The sequence below is a fragment of the Lycium ferocissimum genome, chromosome 6, assembly GCF_029784015.1.
Source record: "Lycium ferocissimum isolate CSIRO_LF1 chromosome 6, AGI_CSIRO_Lferr_CH_V1, whole genome shotgun sequence".
In the NCBI taxonomy this organism is placed as follows: Eukaryota; Viridiplantae; Streptophyta; class Magnoliopsida; order Solanales; family Solanaceae; genus Lycium; species Lycium ferocissimum.
The window spans coordinates 62,154,588-62,167,243 of record NC_081347.1 but is presented as its reverse complement, the minus strand read 5'-3'; the positions used below and the strand labels follow the sequence as shown (position 1 = coordinate 62,167,243).

General features: G+C 28.5%; 1 protein-coding gene across 1 annotated transcript; it reads left to right on the top strand.

Moving 5' to 3' along the window:
• The first annotated feature begins 1,485 nt into the window (after window positions 1–1,485).
• LOC132059970 (uncharacterized) lies at window positions 1,486–3,428 on the top strand. Its single transcript, XM_059452813.1, has 2 exons — window positions 1,486–2,386; window positions 2,852–3,428. The coding sequence occupies exons 1-2, from the start codon at window positions 1,702–1,704 to the stop codon at window positions 3,295–3,297; spliced, it is 1,131 nt and encodes a 376-aa protein (XP_059308796.1). The 5' UTR covers window positions 1,486–1,701; the 3' UTR covers window positions 3,298–3,428.
• The last annotated feature ends 9,228 nt before the right edge of the window (window positions 3,429–12,656 follow it).

The following is a 12,656-nucleotide window of genomic DNA, read 5'->3' as shown; positions in this document are numbered from 1 at the left end:
TTCATCTCACGCTAATTAATAACAATAACAACAACAACATATCCAATGTAATCTCACAAAGCGGGACCTGAAGAGGATAGATTGTATGCGGACCCCTCACTACTGACCTGGTAGGCCATTTTCGATAGGCCAACACATGTTAAGCCTACGCCATTAACAAAACAATAAATATATGTATGGTTTACTAATTCCATTTCAAAAAAAAATAAAATAAAAAAATAATATATATATATATATATATATATATATATATATATATATATATATATATATATATATATATATATATATATATATATGGTTTACTATTTAAGTTATCTCTATTAAATAAAGGTAGATAAATTTTTCCTATTAATTACTCCTTCCGGTTCAAAATCGACACATGTCCACTTGACTTTTTTATTTTAGTTCAAAATAATTGTATACTTACATAAGAAGGAATTAATTTTTTTTTTTTTCAAATTTATCCCTACTGACTCGAGACAGTAAATAAGCAAGAGACTTATTAATTAAGGATAATTTAGTCAAGATACCTTTTTTTTTCCTATTATTTTCTTAAGGGAAAAGGGTCAAAAATACCCCTATATTTTGAGAAAAGGGCTAATAATATCATCCGAATTAATTTTGGATCAAAATTACCCTCCCGCCATTAAAATTTTTAAATATATCCTTTTCTTAACAGAAATTACCAAACTTCCCAAAATAACACAATTTCATTTTTTAAACCCGTTCCATTTTAAGCCAACCGAACTAATAATAACCTGATTTCATTTCTTTGAGAGAATTGGAAGGGAATAGGGGATAGTGTGGGTTATTATTTAGTTGGATCGAGTTAAATAATAGAGCGGGTTAAAAAATATAATCGGGTTATTTTGAAAAGTTTGGGAATTTCTGTTAAGAGAATTATGTTTGAAAACCTTAATGATGAGAGGGCTATTTTTGACCTAAAATTAATTCGAAAGATATTTTTAACCCTTTTCCCAAAGTAAAGGGGTATTGTTGACCCTTTTACCTTTTCTTAAAGGTTGCGTAAACACTTTGTACCGGGGGAGTATTGTGCATACTACTCTAATATAAATAAGGGGTCGTTTGGTTCAAAAACAAATTATGCTGGGATAAGTTATGCTAGAATTAATTACGTTGGGATAAGTTATCTTGCAGACAAGTTATTCGAGTTATTTTTATTGATCAAGTTTGGTATGTTGGATTAAAAGTATTATACATTGGCTAACTTTTAAAAGAAGAGGTTTCTTCTTATCAGGGATAAATTGATAACTTATTATTACTATTAAAGGTATAAGTTATCCAATGTATCTATAAGCTTATCCCAGCACTATTTTTACTCCTGAAATAACTTATCCCATGATTACTAACCAAATAAGGGATAAAAAATTGCTAAATTATTATGCCAGGACTATTTATGTTTATCCTTCGTACCAAACGACCGGTATAATTAAAAATACATATACCAGGGACAGTGAGCAGTGACCTTAAACTTTGAATTGAAAAAGAAAAAAAAAGAAAAAAAAAGAAGAGTAGTGTCATATACCTTGAAATCAAAGCTTTTACCAATGCCTCAGATTCATCGGCTTGCTGGCCAAGTTAGTTTGAATTGAAAAAAAAAAAAAAAAATTTGTTATTACAAGACCATTTATAAAACTATATTCCGTGGAGAAACAACAAAAGCGTAGTATTCCTACAATGAAATCAAGTTTATCCCTTACCCTCTTCAACGCCCTTTTAATCTCCGTCAGCTTAATCCTTGTCTCAGCCGCTAAAATCGGCCACGTCATCACTTTCCGATCACCTTCTCTCTACCCTGAATCATTCACTTTTAATCCGAATTCCCACAACTTCATCACCGGCGGTACACGTCATCAGGAACTACTCTCCATTTCCTCCCACACCGGCTTAACCGAAACCCTAATCTCCGACACCGATTTGCCGTCAAATTCCTCATATTTAGGTCTCGCTATTGATCGCCGTAACAATCGCCTCCTTGCATGCATTCACCGTATCCCTACCGCTGCTTTCCCTTCCCCTTTCAACGCACTCGCTGCCTATGACCTCCACACCCGCCGCCGCATTTTCCTCACGCCGCTACTCGACAACGAGGATCAAAATCCGATCGCCACCGTGACGGAAACAATTCGCCCAGCCGGGGCGAATGATGTCGCCGTTGATTTCTCCGGAAACGCTTATATCACCAATTCCGACAAGGATTTTATATGGAAAGTGAATGTCGAAGGAAAAGCTTCGATTTTCTCGAGATCGGAGGTCTACAAATCTCATCCGGTGGACATGACTGTAGACTATCATAAATGTGGATTAAACGGTGTCGTTTATATCTCTAAAGGATATTTACTTGTGGTCCAATCAAATACAGGTAAAAGTTCAACCCGCCGAATCCTTATTAAGTTTTAATTAATTATCTTATTTTTTATATATGTAATTTCTCTCTCTCTGGCGAGAAAGGAGTGTAAGAAAAAATGAAATTTTTGAAACTAGTGATTTAAAATAAGTGATATAATATGTTATGTGTGGCGGTAAGTCATTTAAAGGTGAGTTGAGTTAAATTATTTATAAATATAAAATTGTATTTTTTTGCGACATAAAGAGGAAGCAATCTTTTAGTACCTACTAATATTATTATTTTTCTTTATTAGACTATATATAACATATTAAATAAAAAATGCATTTTTTAAAATATCTTGACAATTTCTTATGGATTAATTTTGACAAAATATCAGCCTAAATTTTGAGGGGCTGAGATAATAAATATGCGGATTAATAACCAACCTGAACTTGTGCGTGTTATGATTTTATGGGCTAATTTTGCTACCTCATGCAGGGAAAATGTACAAAGTCAATGTTAACGACGGGACGGCGAAGACGGTTAATTTAAACAAGGATTTAACTGCAGCTGACGGAATGGCCGTTAGAAGTGACGGAGTTGTTCTAGTTGTGAGTCAACACAAGCTTTATTATTTAAAGAGTGAGAATAATTGGGATGAAGGAGTGGTGTTTGACGAAATTGCCCTTGATGCGGAAGGGTTTGCGACGGCTGTTACAGTGGGGAATAAGAATAAGGTGTATGTGTTATATGGGCATGTGATGGAGGGTATAATGGGAAATGGAGATAGAGAAGAGTTTAGGATAGTGGAAATGGAGGAAGAGGATAATAAAGAAGATAATGTTTGGTTGTTTGTATTAGTTGGATTTGGGTTAACTTATTTCTTGTTTTGGAGATTTCAAATGCGTAGACTTGTCCAAAATATGGATAAGAGAATAGCTTAGTTTTTGTAGGGAAAAAAGAATAGCTTTAATTTACCATTTTCTTTTTTTGTGTTTGCTCTTGCCTCATGTATTTGTTTGGTAATTTATTTTGATAAATGACAAGTATTTCTTTTTTTATGTCGTATTCCACCTTGTTAATAATTGTGAATATTACCATCAAGAATTAAAAAAATTACTAACCTAAAGACTAAAGAGCATCTAGGACTACAACCACCTTCCGGGAAGGGTGCTACAGTCTCCTTGACCTCAAACAGAAAGAACATCAAAACAAACCAAACTAGTTACATAATTGTTGAATCAAATATTAACTACTCAAGGTTCTCTTTGAACGACGCAGTATATCTAATCTATTCCTCATCTCCTTTTGCATCTGACTAACAACAATACTGGTATTTACACTAATATTTCTGAAGAGTTTCTCGTTCCTGATTGGGATGGCTGTTAGAAGTGACAGTGTGGTTGTAGTTGTCAGTTAGAAAAAGGTTTTATTATGTAAAGAGCGAGGACAATTGGGATGACGGAGTGGTGTTTGATGAAATTGCCCTTGATGCGGAGTGGCTTGCTACGACCGTTACGATGAGGAATAAGAATAGGGTGTATGTGTTAGATGGGAATGCGATAGAGGGTATAATAGGAAACGGGGATAGAGAAGAGTTAGGATAGTGGAGATTGTTGGAAAGAATAATTCAAAGTTGTAGGAAACCAAATTTGATTAGGATTTTACATTCTAATTCATGTCTAGTTATGATTTATAGTCAAATTAATATAGGAATATGTTTTATTTGTTTTGAGTCAAAGTAGATTTCATACTATTATAAATAGCAGTGTTGCTAGCTATTTTCATAACAAAGGAGATTGTGGAGATTGTAAAGAGCGTTTAAAGATTCATAGAGTTCATCAATAAAATATTTTTCTTCGGAGATGGAGGAAGCGGTTAGAGAAGATAATGTTTGGTTGTTTATTAGTTGGATTTGGGTTAACTTATTTCTTGTTTTGGAGATTTCAAATGCGTAGACTTGTCCAAAGTATGGATAAGAGAATAGCTTAGTTTTTATTTACCTTTCTTCTTTTATTTTTTTTAATTTTTAATTTTATTTTTTTTGGTCTTGCCTTATGTACTTCTATTTGTTTTGGCAATTTATCTTGATAAATGTCAAAGTATTGCTCTCTTTTCGTTCCTTCGTAAGAAATATATAGTGCATTTTGTTGTATGGTATTCCATAATGGAACAACGATGATGACGTTATGTCTGCATTTGTTTCAAATTGGGTGATTTTGAGTTTGATAACTCAAGTTTAAGTTTTGAGTTTTTGCGATAGTTTCTTTTAAAATTAATGTTTGAAAGTTGAATTGAGTGGGATCAAATAAACTAGCAAATTAATTAAGTTGACACAAATATGTATAAATTTGGTCTTACCATGAAAAATTGGGAAAGGATCCCCTCTAGTAATATTCTGTCCATTACTCCTCAATGGTGTAGTGGACTAATAAATGACCCAAGAAAAAACAAAGAAACAAAAATATCCTTTTTATGGAAATGATAAAAATTCTAGCGTTATATAAGTCCTAACAAACTTAACTTCATACGGCCTAAATTTTAGCTAAGTAGCAGCAATTTCGTAATTATCCATTTCATGTGCATAATACTTATCTCCAATTATATAGGAGCAATTGTACGTTAATTCATTCCCTTTAAATAATTAATAATTGAATTATTTTGCTTATAATACCCTTTATTCATTAAAAAAAAAAAGTTACCTATTAAATTTAGATTATAGATTTATTTTTATGAGATGTAAAGTAATTCATTGTAAAAAATTTAATAAAGGAAACTTGAGATAATTTTGTTTATTCTAAATTATTCATTATTCTTGAAATTACAAGACCTAAACCATGCTTTTTTCAAATCTTTTAGGTTAGTATGGTAGGTTTAGTTTATCATTCGTTATTCATTTTATAATAAGTTTGAAGTTTATCTGTCATTCTAAATTTGTGAATTATGAGAATTATGTTGTATTATGTTTTATATATGTTTTTACGAATAATTATATCTAATCAAAAATTAATTAGTTACTTAACTAACAATTTATATTAAATAACTAATATATTAAATAAGAAATTATGTTAACTAACTAACCCTTTATTGTGAAATTACATTAACCAACTAATCCTTTTAACTAACTAATTAAGGATTAATTATTACTAATTAACATATGCAAAACGGATTACATTAATGATTTTCACCCCTAAACTAATTCTTCAATTGAGAATTAAAGTATCTAATTAATAATTGCTAACTAATTTCTTCTAACTACAATTAAGGTAATAACGAACTAATTCATTTAACGGAAAATTATATTAACTAATTAATCCTTTATCGGAAAATTATATTAACTAACTAATTCTTTTTCGGGAAATTATATTAACTAGCTAATCCTTTATAGGGAAATTATATTAACTAACTAATTCTTTATCGGGAAATTATATGTCGAGATATTCAATCCTAAACTAATGATGTTCAATCCTAAACTAAGGATTAGCTATTACTATTTAATTATTATTACTAGTTAACAATTGCTAACTACTTATTCTTCTAACTACAATTAAAGTAATAACATACTAATTCATTTAACGGGAAATTATATTAACTAATTAATTAATAATTAATTAAACAATTACTTGAAATTAACAAATAATAAATCTTCTAGTTTTCGGGAGATTAATATATATTTTATAATTAACAAATGAAACAATTAAAACATGATTAATATATATCTTCTATTAATAATTAACTATAATAATTTAAAATGGAGAAACAGATAACTAAGAAAAAAATATTTAAAAAAATCGCTGGCAGTTCGAACTGCCGGTGTAAAACGGAGAAACCAAAAAATACAAACTAAGAGCCCGTTTGGCCATGAGAATTTTTCACTATTTTTCGGACAACGTTTTCACTTTATTTGAAAATTAGCGTTTGGCCATAGAAATTTCAAATATAACTTCAAGTTGTATTTGAAATTTGAAAAACACCTAAAAACTTGTTTTCACTTTCAGTACATTCAAACAACGAAATATTCTTTGTAAAAACTATAACCAAACACAACTCCAACTTCAAAATTCCAGATAAAGTGAAAAATATTTGATTTTCATGGCCAAACGCATACTAAGCAAAAAATGGGGAAAAATGATACTTTTTTCGAAAATCGAGACCCTGAAACATTAATCATGCATAGGATTATAATGTATTTAAGAATATAATTAGAAAGTTTATAGTAAAATACCTCTATTAAAATTCTTACGATGAAAATTTTACACCTCACAAACTTAAATTTATAATCTAAATTTAATAGGTAACTTTTTTTTTTTTTAATGAATAAAGGGGTAAGAGCAATAATTAATTAAGGGGAATGAATATACATGGATAAGTATAACATTTTTTTACTTTAATTGAAGATAAGTGTTATGCACATGAAATGGATAATATAGTTGCTCCTACTTAGTAAAATTTAGGCTGTATGAAGTTAAGTTTGTTAAGACAACGCAATAATTTCTTGCGTTAAAGGTATTTTAGTCACAGTTTTTTTTAATTGGAGTACTTTGGTTTCTTTTGTTTTTTCTTGGGTCATTTAAGTTCCGGACTCTAGTGGATGTGGCTACGTGTACAAATGAATATTAGAGGCTAGGATTATCTTTCTTGGTACTTCTCCAAAGGTTCTTTTTATTTATTTATTTCTACACTAAATAATATTTTTAAAGGGAAAATAACATTTTTAGTCCTTCTATTATTACATTATTTCAATTTTTGTCTTTGTAATATTCGACTTAACGCATTTGACCTTTAATTAAGCAATGTGTGTGATTTTAGTTCTTTTACTAAGGAATTTTAAGCAGAATGACAAACTAAGTATTGCGAGGGGCAATTATGGTACTTCCCATGATATATCTTTCAACGCCAAGCCTCTTGTCATTGGAGTTTTAAACGAAAATATTTTGCCTTGCCCTTTTTTCCAAAATTTCGACTATTAATCACAGAGAAATCCATTTCCCTCTTCTTGGAAACACTTCATACGTATTCGCCTTGCCCTCTAGTTACAAACATCTATGAGTATGGTGGAAATTAAGTACACCAAGTTATAGACAAAAACCTAGTCCCACAGTTAATCGTTGCTTTAACAACATGAAAATTTTGCCGGCATATAATTTGACATAGACGATCATCTGAAGAATCGTAAATGGTAATTAATGTATGCTAGGAGTAGTATATTCAATCTTTGTTCACTGAATTTTCCACGGAATGTCTGTGAAAAAAAGCTAAACAGTAGTATTTTCACACGGAAAAATTAAGAAGTTTTTCAGCGTTTCAATGGAACCTGCTTTCCACCATGTGGTCTTCCAGTGAGATTGTTTGGTGAGAATAAGGTGTGAAAATCACATTTTATAATACAAATTTCCCACCGAATGTAGGTGGAGAAAACCTATTTTTCTAGTAGAGCCTCAACCTGCATATGCTTTATATCAACTTGTAAGATCAGAGGAGAGTCAAGTATAGTTACTTTACATTCGTCATGTATTTGAGGAAAACACCGGCACAATTTCCCTATGATTTTTTTTTTTTTTTATGAAACCACGTAGGATTTAGTCATTTATAAGCCCAGATGAGCTCTGCATTCTTAGTCAAGAGAGTAATAGTTTTGGGTGTTCTTCGTTGCTTTACAACTTATTGTTGTAATGCATATCCACTGGATTACAGTAAAGAAAGTATTCATGGAGTACAACCACGCTGAGAATTGAAACCGAATTCTGCAATATTTAACATTCCTTCATTCTATTTGATGTCCGTTAGTAAAAGGACTAAAAACACACACATTGCTCAATTAAAGGTTAAATATGTTGAGTCGACTAAAACTGGAATAATACATTAACCCAACCACTAAAAAATGATATTTCCACTTTTTAAACCTTAGGTAAATTATTTATACCCGTAAAGGCCTGAATCATTTTTTGCTGATAATCCTTCAAGTTTTTATTTAGGGAAAATGACGTAATAATACCTATTTAAGACTCTATATTATAAAACATAAGGATATTTTTTCTTATTTACAAAACATACCAATAAAATTACAAAGTATACCAGATTTGGGCTTAATGGGATATCCACGATTTTAGGTTTTTTTAAAGAAGAAAATCTGATTTTAAATGTGGACTTAATTCTAGGATAGTTACTATTCAACTTCTTCTTCTTTTTAAAAATCTCTCTCTCTCTCTCTCTCTTTTTATGATAGACACCATTTTCATACCTAAAGTATATCTTCTCTCCTAGTATAAATTTTCAAACCAATATTACAAAGTATCTTTAATTACTAACTTGTGTATTAATTGTATATAAAAATTGATTTGTATCTTCTTCTTTATATATATATATATATATATATATATATATATATATATATAATCATTGTGTGTTTTGAAAATGCGTATAAATTATACAAATTGTAGCTTTAAAAAACGTTGAAAACTAATATATGTATGAAATGTATATGGAGTCTGCTATGTGTCGTTTTTTAGATATATGCAGCACAATGTGTATGAAATGCGAACAAATTCGATATCAATCAGTCTTAAAAATGTTGAAAACTGATATGTGTATAAAATGTGGATGGAATTTGGTTTGTATCAATTAGAAAACTTAGATATGCCAACCCCTATATAGAACACTTAAACCTAAAGTTTTCAAACAAAACTTACTTCGGGCACCTTTTCAACCCCTAAAATGACGATCCGAACTTTTACGTATCCTTGATGTATTAAGCCTACATTATTGTACGCAGAAAAAAATATCAGGTTCTATATAAAATATTGACTTTTCGGAGTCTTGACACACGACTAATCATTGGTCAAGGTATGGAAAAAACACTAAGTGTTGCAAGAAAAAAAGTTGACCAATTTTTTTTTTATTGGGTTCTATAACGCAGTATTTTACTGTGTTAAAGGACTTAACCTCGCAGTTACGGTTAAGTCCTTTAGCGCAGTAAATTGCTGCGCTAAAGGTACTTATGTCACCTTTTTTTTTATTGGGGTATTTTGGTTCAAAAGATCTTTTTTGGGGTCATTTTGGTTCCGGACTCGAAAAACTAGGAAAGGTCTAGTAATATTCTGTCCATTACTCCTCAATGGTGTAGTGGATGAAGTCCGGAACCTAAATGACCCAAGAAAAAACAAAAGAAATCAAAATATCCTATTAAAAAAAACTGTGATCAAAATCTATATCTATATATATATAAAAGGAGAGTAGTGTAGCTTAATATTAACCCAAGTGGCGTAATATGAACAAACAAATTCTATTTGCATTAATTATAGAAGAAGTTATTAATTATAGTTCAAAATATTACCTAATTTAATAATCTACTACTACTACTACTACTACTACTACTAATAATAATATATATATATATATATATATATATATATATATATATATATATATATATATATATATATATATATATATATATATATAATAGTAGTCTAGCTTAATATTAAGTCAAGTGGCGTAATATGAACATGCCACTTGGCAACAAATTCTATTTACAATAATTATAGAAGAAGTTATTAATTATAGTTCAAAATATTACCTAATTTAATAATCCTCTACTACTACTACTACTACTAATAATAATAATAATAATAATAATGAACTCACGTAATATACTCATACGATATTATCAACACATAGTAGTAGTGGTTGTCAATAATACTAATAATGAAAATAATAATGAACTCGTCTAATATACTCATACGATATTATCAACACATAGTAGTAGAGTTGTTAATATGATAATATATATATATATATATATATATATATATATATATATATATATATATATATATATATAGAGTAGTCTAGCTTAAATTAAGTAGATAATATTTCATACCTTAAATAAAAATGTAGGTAATAATGAACTCACCTAATATACTCATACGATATTATCAACACATAGTAGTAGAGTTGTTAATAATAATAATAATAATAATAATAATAATAATAATAATAATAATAATAATAATAATAATAATAATAATAATAATAATAATAATGATAATGAACTCACGAATATACTCATACGATATTATCAACACATAGTAGTAGTAGTTGCTAATAATAATAATGAAAATAATAATGAACTCACCTAATATACTCATATGATATTATCAACTCATGGTAGTAGAATTGTTAATATGATAATCTATATATATATATATATATATTAAAGGAGAGTGGTCTAGCTTAATATTAAGTAGATAATATTTCATACCTTAAATAAAAATGTAGATAATAATGAACTCACCTAATATACTCATACGATATTATCAACACATAGTCGTAGAGTTGTTAATAATAATAATAATAATGATGATGATGATGATGATGATAATAATAATAATGAACTCACGAATATACTTGTAGGATATTATCAACACATAGAAGTAGTCGTTGCTAATAATAATAATGAATGTAATAATGAACTCACCTAATATACTCATATGATATTATCAACACATAGTAGTAGATTTGTTAATATGATAATCTATATATATTAAAGGAGAATAGTCTAGCTTAATATTAAGTAGATAATATTTCATACCTTAAATTAAAATGTAGATAATAATGAAAATAATAATGAACTCACCTAATATACTTATACGATATTATCAACACGTAGTAGTAGATAATAATAATAAAATTAAAAAACAATAAGTCAAGTGGCGTATCGAAAACAAGCCACTTGATTACCAACTTTATTCGCCTTTTGCAATTGTGACTCTTTTTCAAATTCACATCCTAAATAATAGAGGATTTGAATTAGAATTGAAATATAAAGAATTTCTGTTACTTTCTCCCTATCTCTGTAAACAAATTCGCTTTGTCAATATTATAAATTATTTATTTATAAACATATCAATCATATATCACAAATGGTATGCCAAAAGATGTATTTATCACAAATGATAAAATATTACATTTAAAATTTAAACCTAAAAGTTAAAATCAAAAATATTTTCAAATTGGAAGTTTGTATTCACTAAGGGAGTCTTCCTCTTTAAAAGATCGAGCTCCAACTCTGAATAATAATCATCATCTCGAGCTCCAACTCTAAATGATAATAATCATCTCATTGACACATCCGGGAGATTCATGGGACAGAGCAGTATTTTTTTTTTTTTTTAATTTTATTAGAAAAACATATAAAGATATTGGAGACTAGAATAACTTGCCCATTGTGTGCAATGGATATTAATTTTAAGCTTTGTAAACTAGTTAATGGTGACATGGAAGGTTTTATTTTTTATTTTATTTAATATTTAAATCAGATTGGTATAGTCACAATTATTATATGAATGTAATTTATTTCATGTTACATGTATTTTTCTAATATTCATCATTTTAGTTATTTAGCAGTATTTAATTTTCATCGTACTTTCAACCTATTATTTGATCTTTTGGTTGACTTTATGCGTATTTATTGTTGATTAATGATGGTGATAATTATCTATTAATTCAATTTGAGAGAAATATGAAAGAATTACCCATAGAAAAGAAGATTAAGAACTTGGTAATTTAGCCTGTTAAGCCAAGCTTATGAAAAATCAAAATTGTTTTTTTTTTTTTAATTGAGGTGCTTCGGTAAGATTTTGGGAAAAAATAAGTTCTTTTAAATAATATTAGAAAATATATTCTAGAAGCTAAATAATTGTGCGCAAATATATAGCAAGTCAGAATTCATGAACTACAGTGCAATTTCCATTATTAGCTCACACTTTGATCCTATCATTTGTTTCAAGTATACTTCGAATTAACTTAGATAATATAATTGATAAATTTAAATAATATTATTATAAAAAATATTGAAAACTTTAAGAAAATTGAGTAATATAAAAAAGATTAAAAATAATAAATAATTATTTCAAGAGTAAGAGAATCTATGTTATACATTATAGTCAATAGAGAGAACTGAACAAAGACAATTTAATAATGGATATTGCAATGATAATAGACAAAAATTGTGGAAAAGAGAGATTTTCGTTGTTTTTTTTATTTTATAGTGTAGATATATTTGGATAAGATTTATTTGACTATGAGATGTAAAGAAAATCATTTGAATTATCGTTAGAAAAGTTATATTATAGATAAAATCACGTATCTGAAACTATAACAGATACAGTTAAAAATAAGAAATATTGAACAACAAAAGAATTTCAAGTCTTGGCAATGAAATGATACCAAGTAATAAATATAATACCTATAACGATAAACAAGGAATAAAAATGTAGTATATTTCAATATAGAGATATAGAGG